General features: G+C 32.7%; 1 protein-coding gene across 1 annotated transcript in view; it reads right to left on the bottom strand.

The window, feature by feature from the left end:
- LOC112593279 overlaps positions 1–9,212 on the bottom strand; it is a 31,890-nt gene extending 22,678 nt beyond the window's left edge. The window contains 13 exon segments of the mRNA XM_025337641.1: positions 1,645–1,985; positions 2,566–2,794; positions 2,960–3,127; positions 3,209–3,396; positions 3,596–3,873; positions 3,965–4,160; positions 4,230–4,407; positions 4,500–4,738; positions 4,839–5,019; positions 5,410–5,700; positions 5,954–6,109; positions 8,435–8,822; positions 8,825–9,212. Of these exon segments, the coding sequence (XP_025193426.1) occupies positions 1,645–1,985; positions 2,566–2,794; positions 2,960–3,127; positions 3,209–3,396; positions 3,596–3,873; positions 3,965–4,160; positions 4,230–4,407; positions 4,500–4,738; positions 4,839–5,019; positions 5,410–5,700; positions 5,954–6,109; positions 8,435–8,822; positions 8,825–9,011 (3,020 nt within the window). The 5' untranslated portion in view covers positions 9,012–9,212.
- Positions 9,213–17,492: the final 8,280 nt, after the last annotated feature.

The raw sequence follows: 17,492 nt of genomic DNA, 5'->3' as shown, positions 1-17,492 counted from the left end.
CAGTGTTATTGTTCAACACGAGGTTATCTAGCTTATTATATATTATATGGTCGCCGTTAAGCTGCTGATATGAGACTGAACGCAAAACTATCGAAATATTTATAACATGACTATTTTTTTATTATTGCGTCAAGTCTGTGAATGCCTATATTGAGTAAATTTAATATTTGCATATTCGTACAATAAAATCTGTGTATCTCGAGTTAACAGATAAAATTATAATAAGTTAAAACAATATTTTTTAAATTCAAATTCAGTTAAAACGATGAAAAATTATTAAAAATCACGTCGTTGCTAAGAAATTTTTTTTTTGTTTATATTGATATATCAATGAATTCAAATTTAACAGATCCATTACAATGACTCACTGGATATCTACTGTACAGTTGAGTGACCACCTTTTTAATACATTTTCCTAATATTTTTTATCTATGATAGTTTTCTTAATATTTGTTTATTTTACTCTTTCGTCATCACATAGGTATAAAAAATACTATATACTAATACTCGTAAGTATTATTATTTAGTAATAATATTCAAACTATTTTTGCTATTTGTTTCATCAGTCATGGCTGAAAATTAGTCAATACAAATATTCCAAATTTCAAACTTTGTATATCAATTTAATTTTTAAATCTATAATGGGAAAAGATAAGTTTTTCGCTTAGTCACACTATATCTAAAAAAATACAAAACTGAATTCATTCATAGCGAAAGGCAAAAACAAATTTTTGGAATTAATTATTTTGTTTATATTTATGTTTTGAAGACAAGTGCATTCATACCTAAGTTTTTAACTTTTATTTTCAAAATAAAGGTTTCTTTAACCCAGTACAGTAGGCTATTTTTAAAACTAGCCCCACAACATCTCCGTCCATGTTCTCGTGTATATAATTGTCATCGTCAGACTAACTACGTTTATTTTCCACCGGCGTCAATTAATTTGCTTAACACCACGAAATCAGAACTCTTCATAAACTTTATTTTTCATGCACCTCCGGCTTAATATTTCATACTTTTACAAATTAAATGCCTTATATTATTGTCTAAATAGTTATAAACACGACAAATTATTAGTATAATTTTATTATAATCGATGACATTGTCCAAAAAAATACCGATACAATATAATATCGGAATATATAATATTATATAGATATTTTAGCAGTAAATATATCATTGTCAATTTTTTTTCTCAAATTTTTTAAAATCAATATAATTTAGATTATGATTGAATATAAAACTATAGCCTTTATACATAGATACATATAGTAAGTATTAAATAATTTATTAGAAAAATATAAATAGATAACTCAATTTTGTATACAAACAAAACATCATGATCGTTACGAACAATTATAGTGAACGACTTACAGCAACTACTCGGGAATAAGTATAAACGTCATTTTACCATAAAATATAATATTTTTAACAATATGCACCATACTCTATTGCTACATCCGTCGCCTCGTAGTGCGATTGTAAAGTTTTCTATGAAGGTACTATAATAATAATTATATCGTCGGTCTGCGTGAATCGAAGACAATAATCGCAGAACCGTAAACATTCGATACCGCCGTCGGGGGGGGGGGGCGGTTTTCGATGCTTTCTCGCAGGACGTCCGCAACCAGGGCCGGAAACTACGGCCACGACGACAGCAGTTGATGTCGCGCCAAACACAGCCACAACGCCGCCGATGCGAAGAGGATACGCCAAGTGAACGGGGACGCCGTTTCGAGGGACCGACCACCGGAAGTACCGATCGTCCACGTTTCGGACGGGTCATCGCTGGTGGAATGATAGCTGCCTGGCTGTGGGTCTTCCGACAATCCAAGTCTGAGCACGGCGGCCGCTGTCCATTCACCTATCGTCGAATGATGTGCTTCGAACCACGCCAGGTTGTCGTCCACCCGATCGCGGTACGACGCGTCGAATTGCCGCCGAAGACGTTCCGGTACCGACGAGTTTTTCCTCAGGTCGTCAATCTTACAAACATTATTTTTTTATTTTTAGTTAAACACATTATATCGATCTAAGCGTAAATTTCCGTAAAGGGTTAATAAATAAAAATACAAATAAGCGGCTATCGATCATCACGATCACTATTCTTATGATCAGCGATTATATGAGAGTGCAAGGCGTCCGCACACATGCGCGTACCAGGCGGGAGGGACAAGACGGAACATTTTCACCTCCCTTGAATTTTAAATTTGTTATCTAATTGTAATAATTTAATATAATAATGACTAAACATAATAATGTACTGTAAATAAAATGTTAGTAAAAATGTAAAAAAAAAAACCTTTAATTATTTTTTAAATTAATTTTTCCTCCCTAGAAAAATGTATGGGGACGTCCATGTCCACACATGACCTATTTTTATTGATGGCGGTTCAGTAAATGCACCGAATGCAGACCACTGGAATGAAATTTGAAAAGTTGAGCTCAATAATTTATTGCCACTATTCACCCTTCACTGCATTATCATGCATACACACGCACACGTTTTTTGGGGAAAATTTACGACCCCCATTGATGCTTTCCGGTATAGACAGATTTGAATACCTTTTGTATTTCATCGTCGCGAGCCGCCTTAGAAGCCAACAACGCATATATAGACGTGGCTACTTGTTCCCCATTGATTATTTCGTTTACGATCCGATCGAGTTTGGTGGTCAAGAACTCGATTAACGCCGTGATGCCGTGTGGGGTCGACGCCAACGTGCGATATATGACTCTAAAGTCTTGCGGCAGAATTGGGCCGTTATACCCTTTAAACATGAAGTCCAAATACCTTTGAAAATAAAATACGCTTCACAGTTTAAAAAAAAAAAAAACAATACGTCGATTGCTAAAAGTGCGTCGGAAAAACAGCGACCGTTACAAAAGTAAAGACCAAAATCGACGTTTTTGTGTATTATAATAATTTCTGTGTCTCTATATTTCGCAATGTATTTACTTTGACAATTGAATAAGATCCTTAGAACAAGCCAACGCCGACTGAGCGGACTGTCGATCGGATGCCGATTCGGATCGAATGTACACGTCGAGCACTTTGTTCCACACTTCCGAATCGCCGTATTTCACGCCTACGCAAAACGCCGCGTCCCTGATATCGGCCGGTATTCTAAAAACAAATAAACGAACGTCGACAGGTAAGCATTTCCGGCTGGCCATCGTCTTCGTAGACTTTATTGTATAATATTACTTGTAACCCCGACGCCATTTCTGGAAGTAAGAAAAAGCCGATTGTGTGCAAGGCTCGTTGTCCAGCTTGCACGCCCAACTCGAGAACGAGTTCCAGCCCGTGTTGACGGTGTGGTCCGTACTGCTGTGGTTCACGACAAGATTTTCGGTTTTCGCGTATATCAATCCGGCCAAGTGCCCCACGTAAGTCTACAAGTATACGCGATTAAATAACGCATAATTAATATTATTTATGTACAAACTCGCTTAAAGTCATAATTAATTATTTCATTTTATAACCAAATACCTTGTAACTCCGATAAATAATTCACAGAAAACAAATAAATAAATAAGACGATAAAATATCGAACTAGTTTCCCCTAGACCGACAATTAATAGTAATATTTACTTTGAGCTTCTTGTAACCGTTCGGACAACGTCTCATACGGTTCATCAAATACGCGAATCCACTTTGAGCCGAATACCACGGAATCGGGTCGTTTTCGTTTTTCAGATATTCCGACAATCTCAAAACCAGTCTATAATCCACTCGGCTTGCTTTGGCTAAATTAAACGCGTCGTCTATCAGCTGAGCCCTATTCAATACGTGTATTTCATTGCAATCATTATGCAGCTGACTTATTAAGGCATTCCAATTTTCTTCTTCATAGTTAACTCTAAAAAACCCTAAAATTTTCATTTTTAAAAGTTAGGTGTATTCATTTTACAGGAACTAAAATTAAAACTGATAAAATTATTTGTTTATACACGACTTTACCGATTGACTGTAGATTGAAAATATACCATCCGGTTCCATTTCGATCTGTCAAAACAGTCTTGTTTTCTTTCAGCCATGTCTTAGGTAAAACGCTGTTAAAATCTTTTCTATTTTGCGTCGTGTAAGTAAGACCGATAATCCATTCCGTTGCATTATTGTTGGTTGTATTGTTAGAACCATAAACCAAAAACCGTTTCTAAAAAATCGTAACCCCTTTATTTTTTCAATATCACTTATCACGTGCACTTTTGATATTCGCATCTACCTGAGTTATGACAAACGTGTCGTTGTTTCTGACGATTTCAACCAACGGATAACCGGGCTGTTCCGTCCATGATCTCATGAACTCGGTGACGGTTACACTTTCTCCCAAATCAAATTGAACGTCAAAAAGTACGTTTTCAAACGCGTCCCACAGATTTTCGGGTGTTGCCGCTTTAAACCTATTTGAAATTAAAAGAAAACGAATTTCTAAATTTTTTTTTTTTTTTGAAACTTTTAATCTGACACTCTCAGATATTCGTATAACTCTCACTCGTTCTTTTTTAGATATAGGTTCAACGCCTTTTTGAAATAGTCCTCGGTCACCACGTACTGTAACATACGGAGCACCGCCCCTGCTTTACTGTAGGATATGTCGTCGAACATGCTCCGAATCTGTGCCGGGGTCTCGACAGAACTGGATATTGCGTGCATCGGACTTTGGTCTGCGTCCAAGGCTGATTGATGCACTTCGTATACAAACACGTCCTCTAACCGCCAGTCCGGTTCAACCTGCAGTAAAATAATATTATATTATTTTTGTTATAATTATTCGTATTGTTATATCACTTCAGCCGTCGACCGAGTATGGATTATTTCATATTATAGATACCGTTTTAGTTGCCATATATTCGAAATATGTAGCAAAACCTTCGTTCAGCCACAAATAGTCCCACCACGCGCACGTCACGAGGTCTCCAAACCATTGATGAGAGAGTTCATGTTGTACGACTGTCGTCACAAACTCTTTAGTTTTTGTTTTGGAATCTTTTGATACTAATAACAGCCTCTCCCTGTCATAACGTCAAAAAAATGTTTGTTTTAAAATTTATATTTTTTAACAATATTTATATGGACGACCTCGCAGGGTATGCTTTATCTCATTTTAACTACCTATACTGTGTTTATTTAAAATCAAAATTTTCAATTCTAAATTTGTTTTTATTTTTAACAAAAGAAGTATGTATTATAAAATACATATACACTTCTCGAATACTAATAATTCGTCTACTTCTGTATCCCGTGTGTTCATTTAAAACGTTTTTTTACGACTAATAGGTATAATACAAAACTGCATAAAATCATATATATTATGTATATTACGAAAGTGCCGTAAGAAATTGTAGTTCACAGCAGTGAAAATTATTATTATATGTGGTTTTAATATTTTCTTTATTCATTACCTGTATGTGTTCAAACCCCAATTCTCCATCGCACCTGCTGCGAAGTCCGGAATCGCCAATAAATCTAATTTGGGTAACGTGTAATCCACTCCTGTAAAGTTCTCCATCGCTTCGAGTAACTTAGGCGATTTTTCCGCAATGTATTCGGCCTGCTTCACGTAACGCTTGTGCGTGTACACTCCGATGTTACGCGTTTTCATGGCGTAAAATTCGCCCACGAAAAACGCCACCAAGTACGTAGAAATCGGCGGAGTCTCCGTGTAGTGATCCCAATACATGTTTGTATGTTGTCTGTATGTGGATAGAGAAAAATAGATGGATTATTATAGGTACTATAATATTATGGTCAAAATGTTCAGAAATAGTTTAAATATAGCTAGGTTACCTAACGCGCCCAACACAGTCGAACAAAAACACAAAAAGCATATAATATTATATGCTTCGTCTTCTCTTAATCATTATCATCATTGTTACTTATTGTTTTATGTGTAAACAGATTGTAATATATTTTAATAAAAATAAAAATAAAAATATACATGCTTACATTTTGGTGGAATTCAACAACGGCATATTGGACAAAGATATTTGATCTGATCTCCTTTTGATGGACACCGTGAACGGTGCTTTGAGCGCGGGTTCGTCGAAACAGGGAAATGCTTTTCTCGCGTGTGTGGGTTCGAATTTCGTCACGGCTAACCATCTAAAACCAAATAATATATTAATTTATACTATTCGTAAAATTAAAAACAATAAATAAGCGCCTCATTACACGAGTGGACACGAATCGTACTTTGAAATTTCACACCGCCCGTTAAACGATATATTATCATTATTATTGGTATATTATACCACTTCAAACCATTATAGTAATAATATGCTTTTTATCAATTCGATTGGTATAAACATACTGTAATTTTTTACGTATATATCATTACTTACACTCTATACGGACGATGACGTGTGAACAAATTTATTATACACCGCGGAATACAGTAATAGTTTTCTCGGCGTAGAAACCAATATAAGCGAGTGCATTAGTTGTGAAGTTAGGAAGTACTAAAATAATTTATTATACGTAAATATTCCTATTGTAAAATCAAATAAATACGAAAATTGAAACAAAAAAATTAACCAATAATTCGTAAAATATGTCAAACATACTCGGAGAAACGGTAATAAACAATTTACTTAAGACCCGTGGATGCTAAATCAATGACCGATCGGACAACACTCTTCGACCTTTTCAAAAATATAATGCACTATGTGCAACTTAATTTGGAATAATATTACACACAGAAGAAAGACACGTGATATATTTCGAAACTAGTGTAGTTACTTAAATGTCCATAGTCTCTGGCAAGGATATATTTTGCTCTCCAATATTAATACATTTTAAGCAATTTTTGAAAATGTAACATTAAACATTAAATGTTTGAGATGATTCTGTAACTCAAGATCAGAATTTACAAAGTATGAAAAAAACTTAAACTGAAACAACTAACGTTTAAAAAATCAAATAAAACAGAATTAAATTTTTTTTTTTTTAAATCTTGTACAATATTTTTACGTATAATGTAAATATATCATGATATACACAACTCCATAAAACCCGAAAACCCTTATAAACCTAAGCATACAAAGCAACTTAAATAACTTATAAATGATCTTTTTATCATAAAAAAAACAATGGAGTTACCTGAAACCCTTTTTGTTTACTATTATTAAAACTCTATTTAATACATCGTTTTCGGTAAGTATAATTTAGTTAATTATTTTAGTTTTTAGAAGTTAAATCGATTATGTAGTTAGGTTTTTGGTAATAATTATTTTATTTATATATTATAATTAATTGAAAGACACGCAGAAAATATTTTAACTTTTAAACAAATTAAATTGTTTTTAATTATTTAAAATTTAAATAGATATTTTAAAATTTCGTAATAGTAATAACACTACTAATAGGCTTAAATCTAATCATAGTGTAATATTTAATGATATGAAATGATATTTTAAGAAATAGAGGCGATAGAGGTGAAACCCAATTTCGATCGTTTTACTTTCTATTTTCAATATAGCGCGAACGAGCTTCGGTTAATCAATGAAGCATTTTTTCGACCAAAATATGAATAATTTTTATCATTAATCCTTTATTTTTAAGTGTTTTCACGTGCAAGGTCACGTGAATCACGCTAGTTATAATCTGTTTATTAATAACTGTAAGGACTATAAGCCATAAGATATAATATTATGATAGTAATAATCATAGGCGTAAATAAGGGTTTATATCCATTTCGACAATAATGTGGGGCATTAATTTGTAAAAGTTTAAAATATTAAGCTAGAAGCGAACGAAAAATAAAGTTAATAGAGTGTTCTGATTTTGCGGTGTTAAGCAGATTAATTGACGCGCCTGTGTGAAAATAAACGTAATTAGCCTGACAATGGCAACTATATGAACACGAGAACACGAGCGTAAATATGGTGAGACATTTTGAGCCCTTCCCAAAATAATATGTTACATGTCAATCGTAACATACAGTAAAAGGTAAGCCCGAAATCGTACATCACAGTTTTTAAATGTCAAAGTGCGCTGCTAAGAAATATTTTAAATCGTAAATTATCAGATATTCACTTATGCATTAAAATGTGTCACCCGCTACGATCGTGCGCATTTTAATAAAATACACTTTATTTCTGTACAATTTATTTGCCGCCTTTTGGGTTGCATTTGGGTCATATTTTGCGCTTATGGACTACAGCCAAAGGATAATATATCGCACAATGACCACGAGGTATGTCCGACATCGAGTAAGATTGTAATGGCCCAATCACAGTGAAGTATTTTGAAAAGAGGTTCGTCGCGACACCGCCACCCACCGCCACCCGCTCGTGTCGACGCGCGTCTATCCAAATTCTACGGTCGACGAACGAAATTCCTCCACGTCCTCCGAACAACCCACCCGCCCGAAACCCGACGATCCGCGTCAAGGTTCGCGCGGCGTATTGCTGCGTAGGCGGCGCGTACTTGGTGACGTTGCCGTCCTGGTACGAGCTTCTGTAGTAGCCCGACATGTCGTCCCGGAGCGGCGCTTCGAAGTCGACGGCGACCGCGTACCGCCGAAACGGTAACAGGCACCTGCCACCGCCGATCGTGACGATCAGCTGCTCGTCGCCGTCGGCCAGCCGCCAGTCGGCCACCGTCAGCCCCCTGCTCTTGTTGTTCGCGTCGGTCACCCAGACGCCCGTTACCCGGACGTCCTTGGAGTTGAGCACGATCCGGCACAGTTCCGGCGTCACCGTCGACACGACGATGATGTCCACGCTGCCCGAATACGACAGCCCGTCCAGGTCGGTGTCCACGCGCAGCGCGTACGACACGGGCGTCACGCCGGCCGGCAACCTGTGCGCGCCTCGGTGGCCGGCGCGGCGGCCGCCGTGTCCCGGCCGTCCGCGGCCGCGGCTCTCGCGCCGCCGGCCACGTCCGAGTGGTACGACGCCGCGGGCTGCTGCAGGCCGTTCGACTGGCCGGCCACGTCGAGCCGGTGCCGCGGGGCCGCCGCGCCGAACAACAAAGCGAACGTGACGAACGCGTAACGGACCATCGTCGAGTCCTGACTGATCGCCGGTGCCGCCGGGGCACGGATGATCGAGCGGCCGAGGGGGGGCGATAACGTTAATCCGATCCGTTTGCAGATTATGTTTTGATAATGCGTCGTAACGAATAGAGCGCACAGGTATCGATGGCACGTCGTGTCACGTTATCTTCGTCGTCGTCGTCGCGTCGTTGTTTGTTTACTGTGCGACACTGCAGCGATATGGTTCTCGTTCACGCGCGTTTCGCGACGTTTTATAAATTTGCGATTACCGTCGATTAAGGGGGGTGGGGAGGGGCTGCGACTTTGGCGCGCGGTTATACGCGTCGTCGGAACTAGGCAGAGCACACGTCGTGCGTGTACGACAATACTTATAAATTAATGAAAGAAAATACGACGTCGACGTGTAAGTGTAATATATTACGTTTATCCGATTTCGTCGGCCGTGACCGCGTGTTAGATTTATTGAAATTTTTTCTTAAATTTATACTGGCGCTTATGTGATGCTCTGAAACCCTGAAGTTCTCAGACAAACCAAAACTATTGAACTCGCATTAAATTCACGGGCGTACGAATAATTAAGTGTTAAAATTCTCCGCAACCCTTACAAAGTAAAAAAAAAAAAAAAAATTATAACAATAATAGTTATGATAATAATAATATGGTGTTATTATTTCGTTATTTTATTTTCGTCCGTTGCGCACAGCATTCGGTATTTTCGAATAAATGTGCAGCAATAGGCGACATTGCGACATAAAAAAAAAAAATTAAGTCGCAAAACTACTAACATTTATTATTATATTCTGGCAATCCAAACATAATGATAATAATTTTCAAAATCGTACGTCGTTTGAAAAAAAATGACATCGACAAAGATGAAAAAAACACAATGAAACACTCTGTATGTCAAACCTAATCTGACTAAAATTATTGGCAGTGTTTGTGTCAATGAAAATAGAACAACAAATTCTATGTACACACTCAAAGATAATGTGTTATAATCTGTAGCACCTCAAAAATATTACAGTTTACAATTTTACAACACTTAAATTATATATATTATACAAGCACAATCATTTGTCGTATCGTGTGTATACATTACTAAGTTTCACATATTTTAGAATCCAAAAACAAAAAACAATCTATAGATAAAATCGATAAAGTTATATACATTATTATTATTATTATTATATTCACTCAAAGATTTATGTAACGTGGGAACTTAGTTTTAAATTTTAGTTATAGATATCAAGTCAAAATTCCTGTCAAATTGATTTTCAATATGAAATTTAATATTAAATAGGTATATTGGAAATAAGCAACTTGAAATCACGCCCATATCTACGTTGATCAGACAAATGATATTTTTTTTTTCTATTCAGTCATAAATTGATCAGCTTGTCATATTGCCACATATATGTTGTCAAAATACGTATCACATAATCTTTTACAGGTTCACGCAGACAATATTATCGATTCGATATTAACTATACGCCAATTTAGTAAAATTTACAGTTTGTTGGGCCCATTTGTTTTACTTTTTTGCATCAAATGTGCTGTTTCTTTTGGGTCTGTGAATATTCCAATGCATTGTAATGTTTACTTAGTTTTTCTAAACTAAAATCAAAAGAAAATATGCCAACGACGTGGTTATACGTTTTCAAAATTAATTTGTCCGCCGTAGTTATGCACACAGTGTACTTATAATAACGGGAGTGTTGTGTTGGGATAGGATAAATTTCGCAATACTTGTAAAAAACTATCACACTGCTATAATATTATGATAATATATATTTAATCCGAATGATAAATATAGGTATTACAATCAGTAGCTCATCGTCGGGATTAGGTACAGTAAAATAATAGGCAACGTATATTTACGCATGTCGAAAACTTGAAATATTATTAGTAATCTCAAAATTAATTATATCTCCACTCGTAATTATTATTATATACTTACGCATGTCCATGCCGTGGTGTTCGTGATACTGAAATATTAACGCATAATAATATACAACCATATAATATTTAAAGACTGAAAGACCGTAACATTTTCCTAAAAATAGCTTTTACCCGATAGTTAAAAAAAAAAAAAACTAAATTCCATTATAAAAGCGCATATAAACCTACGGTTAGCACCAGACTCGCAGGTTTTTGTGAGTTATTTTTAACAACGGCCTTTAATTTATTTTCTCCTCAAAACGTTCGTCAAAAAATTAAATGACGGCTCGTTTTTAAAACTGAGAAAACGCGTTGCTAGTCCCTTTACTTTAGCACTTAAAAACGCCCAGGTGTTTCGTTTCGAAAACCATCGGAAAAATATAAGTAAAAGAAAAAGAATGACAGGGCAGTGTACGGTGATGACCAGGTGGCGGGAGGAAGTGTAAAAAATACTCTTCGTCGAATATGACGTTCCTGACAGCAGTGTTCGCCCTCGCTAAAATGATATTTCAAACATAAACAAGGCACTATGCGAACACATTTTTGGACGCCCAACTCTTTCATTCATATTGTGTAAAACACTTCCTGGTTTGGGCGTGTCCTTAAAAAGTACATTGTATATTCGCGCATTTACCTTCTTCCCTTTTTTTTCTGCTGTTACATCAAATGCTATTTCCTATTATTTTCAATGAAATAAAAATATATTATACATTAATAAGTAAAGCAAAATTTTAACGTCTTCCGCTTAAAACTGTTTATCGTTGTAAGATAAAATAAGACGAAACGGTGAACCATTTAATCGATCGTCCGATTACTCCATGTTATAATGTGTATCGTTATAATATTATTAGTGTACGCTATTGTTGAGTTTCTTTTCCTCCGAGACAACGGTTTGCACGCAAACAAAAAATCCAATTACACGATTTTAGCTGTTCTATAACAATATACTGCAGCGATGTAGGCAGGCATACTATATCATAGTTATGCAACGGAGGTAAATTAACTAACATAATATTATAGAGTATTATGTACTGTAGGTCGAACGTGTATATTGTTTAAGACTTACGAATGATGGGCGTTTAAAACGTTAAATAACGGTAAGAATAGTAAAATAACATGATTTACTAGTTAATAATGAATAATTATAATTAAAACGGTAATCCCGTAAAATCGCGTGCAAGACAATTTACGTGCACTTATGACAACAATATAATGCAATATAGATGTATGTGGTGGACGATCCATTGTATAAGATGTACTATTACATTATATATAATACATTTAAATACACCTATCATACAAATTACATTCAGTAGATAATGTATTTAATACATTGTAGAATGTTTGTCTTATCATTAAACACTAGTTTTGTTGATAAATTCTTTCGTTTTTAAAAACATTAATTTTTCAATGGTTTTCTATCGATTATTACAAGACTTTGTTTTTAAATATATTTATACATTTTTGTTTTTACAATATTTTTTCATAACAATATTTTAAATAATCTAAAATAAAATACCAAACTTTAAACAACAACAATTTTTGCTGAAACAATTAAAAATGTAATAAAAAAAAATAATAATAACAAACCGATATATTTTATAAACATTTCAAGTTTAGATAAGCTGAATGAAATGGTATGATAAAATATTGATTAAAAATTAAATTTTGATGAATAAAATCTTTTAAAAAAATTGTATAGAAATATAATATACATAAAAAATATACTTATATTTTCATTTAAAATAGTAATAACTTAAATGGTAAAATGATAAAAAAAGTATAGCATAATATAGTAGGTAATGAAATTACTTAAAATTATGGATAAAAAAAAATACAAAATATATTAATTTACCTGAAAAATAATTATTTGGTAATAAAATAAAATATAAAATTGTAATTAAAATTATCTATTACAATGATGATTTAACTATACAAAATAAATCATGTTTTTGGGATCCGAAATGTGTGAAGACGAATGAGCGAAATGTTTCTCGTCTAACTTTGAATGTGTGAAGAAGTATTAGAAGAAATAAACCGTATTGATCTGATGCGACATCAATACAAAATGTATAGTGATTTTTAAGTCACTTTGATGACTACAAACATATCAAATTTAAAATGACTTTTTCTACTATTGCTATTGCTGTAATAGGGTGATGCCTATGTCTCAAACCGTTTTGTCATAAATCGCATTGTTGTTTCATAGTTTTTCTGTAATTTTCCTAAAAACTGCTGCGAATTCAGACCCTTCTAATAATATGTACCATCTGTGCCCAATTTCCAATCGATAGGTTGAACTAAAATCAAAACTTACCGAGCACACTCTTTTTTCCTCGGTAAAAATGTTAGAGGACACAAAAACAAAAAATGATATAATTATAATAATAAAAAAAAAATGACACATCGTAAAGCCGATATCGTGTTCTCATGAACCTAAAACAACGATAAACCTATGATCGTAAAATAAATATATATATATATATAATATGTAATTATATAAGTTATTGCAGCTGAATAAAAGTCGAAAAAATTAAATGTTCCACAATACTACAAGATACAACCATTATACTGCAATATATTTTATAGGTTTTACTATACATATAAATTCACTTATTCAAAAAAAAAAAAAAAATTATAATTAAAATTAAAATTAATATAAGTATCTCTATATTGTATGTATAATTTTAAATTGATAAATTTGATAACACTTGATAAATTTATTGTACTATGGAAAAAACTATTTAGCATAATCAAACTTACTCTTCGCAATAAATTTAAAACTCAATCATTGTTCTCAATTTATTTCATTTTTGTAATGCTGTTATTAATTATAAAACATTTTAAATTATCATCATATTAAAATAACGGATATATGAATTAACAAATCCAATGAACTCTAAATCCTCATACATAGATATGTCGCATCCACATTGCGTAATAATTGTACGTTTCGCGAAATGAAAACGCTTTTTTTCGCTTCGCGTAATTCCACTACATGAACATTTCATGAAATGAATACCTAAACTACACATAACGGAAGTAGTTTGGTCATATTATCAATGAACATATACACTTAGCGTAACAATATTTATAATTATTTTTTTATTATTTTGAACATAGTACAGAGTTATAAATACTAATTATGAATATCACAATAAATTAATAATAAAATTTTGAAAATTATGAATAATTATGAAACTGATTAACTATGAATATAATGAATAATTATGAAAATTATTAACTATAAATATAATGAAATATGAAAATTATGAATTTTGAACTATTTATATTTATTATTTGGCTAAGCATAGAATCATGATATCGAGAGTTGAATTTTAAATTGGCCTTAAAACAAGCATACTTTTTTGTTTGGCATTTGCTTTTATAATAGCAACTAAAAAAACCTTGTTCTCTTGTTAATGAAAAAGCAGTTTGTTTTAACATTTTCTCAAATTTATATTTTACTTACTTCAATTCGATAAAGCCAGTTATAAACTTCCTTCACTAATCAACCTTTAATAATTCCATGTAAAGTTTCCAAATGGTTCATATAATTTGTTTTAATCAACTACTACTCCAATGATGTTCGCTGGATCGACGGACATCTATCCACCTTAGGAATTGAAATGATTACACAGTCTCCAACTTTAAATATAGGTAGTTAAACGTTACCATTTAGTTGAAAATATCGTGAAATATTATTATAAACAAACAACTAGGACACTAGGTAATTAACAACTAGAAAATAGTAACAAAATAGTTTCTGGACTGGAGACACTAACGCGAGTTGGCCAGTTATTTGATATGTATAGGTAAACGTTAAGATAGGTATGGTGATAATTGTATATTATATCAGCTAGTCATTATAAGATCACTATAGTAAGTATTACTATAATCTATATAAACTTAAATACCGGAATATTATAAAAATAATAGTTACTCTGATTTAAGTATCTTACACAAGGTAATTAATTTCACATAGAGTCTTGTTCATAATATAGTTTTGATGTACTTACATATAATTATAAATATTGGTACGCTAAGTGTATGTCCAAATGACGGAACTATAGTTCCGTTATGTGTAACTTAGGTATCCATTTGATGAAGTGTTGTCCGGATAGTCGAATTACGCGAAGTGGAAAAAAGCATTTCCATTTAGCGAAATGGATGTACACTTTGTTCATTTCGCGAAACGTACAAAATTACGCGATATGGATGCGACAGATATAAACATTAAACGTCATTAAATTTTGAGTTTTTTTCCTACCAAACATTAATTGAAATAATCGTGACAATAATATTACACCACGCAAAAACCTATTTCAATTCCGGTATTTTTTTGTACGATTGCAATCGCTGGCGCAGTTATTCCTGCTGCACAAACAGTTGAACGCTAATTCGTTAGAAATCGGAATCAGTATGTTTATTTATAGAAACTTCCAGGAAGTGTTGTTTATTATTTTTTTCTCAGCATTTCTCTCATTACCATTGCAATAAAAGGATTGTTTACATAAATCAAAACTGATGTCTAACCATTTTCCATGAAACGTTTATATCGTTTAATGCGTAGAGTTCCTTAAAATTATTTAACTGTTACGTCCACAGAACGGCTGCTGCAAATCTCCAGTAGTTATTGAGCTCGTATTTCCCCACTTCTCTCCACCCGGATGAATATGTTTTTGTAGAATAGGAGTCCTTTGAAAGTTTTATACATCACGTTTTTGTCTGTACTGTAAATCATAGTTTGATAACAGATAATTTTTGCAATTTTCCAAAAAAATTGCAAAAACTACCAAAAATGTATTAACTTAACGACAGCACACGTGAGACCAGATCCGAGAAAACTTTTCCCATTATTTTATAACTTTTTAATAATTTCTAGACACGCGATTTTCGTCAATTATTTATTTATTTCGGTAGGTATACCTACTTTATGGACGTGATATAATTTTTAAAAATGTTGAAGTTATATTTTCAACTTTTAAGCATGTACATCATGTCAAATATACGTAGATTCTTTTATTTAAATAGCTATATATTTAATTACGTAAAAAATCTATATTCTGTGAAATGTTAAAATATATTTAGATAAAATTTAAACAAGTTATAAAAATATTAATTTTTTTAATTAATTTTACATAATGTTATTATGATACTGTTATGCAACTATGATGAACAAAAGATGTTACATTTGTGTTGAGCTATTTAATTTTTCAGCGTTAATAAATAATAATCATTGCAGTTTTAAAATATTACACGAAATTATCGTAACATGTTCTCAGTTAAAACCACTTAGGTGCACACGCAAATTTTTCTTTGTATTCATTTTAAAAATATTATGTATTTTTCACCTCCCTATGTGAAGCAATCCAATATAAAGAGAAATTAGAGAGGTTTTTCAAAATTTCGTAATTATCATGCTGAAATAATATACTATCAACAATCATATTGATTTTTTAATAGTTAGAGTGACACTATAGCTCTCATCTAAAAATATATGACGTTTAAAAATTAATCAAGTCGTTTAATCTTTGGCTATCCGAGCTCTAACTGCCTGTATAAAATGAAATTAAAATTTAAATCCAAAATATTTAATTCTACATTATACTTGACATTGCGGTTTTCATAATTTTGAGTTTGTGCTAGTATGTTGGCCATTTTAAACAAGATATTTTTATTATTAAATTAGTTATAAGATACTTCATATATTTTAAACAAAACTGTATCCTAACTAATTATTTATTTAAACAATAATTAAAATTAAGTTTTAATTTAACTACAAAAAAAAAAAAATTTAATTTATTTCATTTTCCTGTTAAATTTATAAATGTTAGCGTTTATATGCATATCATTAATTTAATCTTACTTAAACTCAATTAATTTATGTTGTGGTTTGTACCATGGACGTCACATTGATACTATTAAAATGAACTCACAACAATAGTGTAGCTAAATTGCCTATCCACAACACCGCGTTACCATAATTTTAATGATAATTGATAAGAATGTCGTACGTCTAATGAAATATAGGGAAAATGAAATGTGATATCATATCCATACCCTCATATGTGTGCTTAAATCAATTATCCTCGATGTACACACTTCATTATTTTATATATTTTAGCTGGATAATTCAGGAACAGCAACAACAAAAACTATAAAATAAAATAAAATAATAAATTTAAATTTGTATTTTCTTACTATATTAATAACTGCGCATAATTCAAAACAAGTATAGTTTTACATGATATATACTGTAATATTTTTATTACTGTAAAAGTTATCTGCATAGAAGTCATAGAACTATAAGGTTCATATGGTTTATTGAGATTTCAAAGGTATCTGTTACAAAATGATTTATCTGTAACTTGTAAGTTTGACCTCTGTAAACTGCGATCGATGTTGAACGACTGAATACAATAATATATAGTATTGTCATGGTATTAAATTTTATAAGTTACAAACAGCAGAATATGAGAAATTGACATTAGTCAATATTAAATTAGAAAGTATCATCGCAACGTTATGATTGGCCATAGTTTTATG

This window comes from Melanaphis sacchari, unplaced genomic scaffold, assembly GCF_002803265.2.
Source record: "Melanaphis sacchari strain LSU unplaced genomic scaffold, SCAv2.0 Contig1_pilon_pilon, whole genome shotgun sequence".
Classification (NCBI taxonomy): Eukaryota; Metazoa; Arthropoda; class Insecta; order Hemiptera; family Aphididae; genus Melanaphis; species Melanaphis sacchari.
Note: the sequence above shows the minus strand (reverse complement) of the source record. Positions and strands in the feature narration are given on the sequence as shown.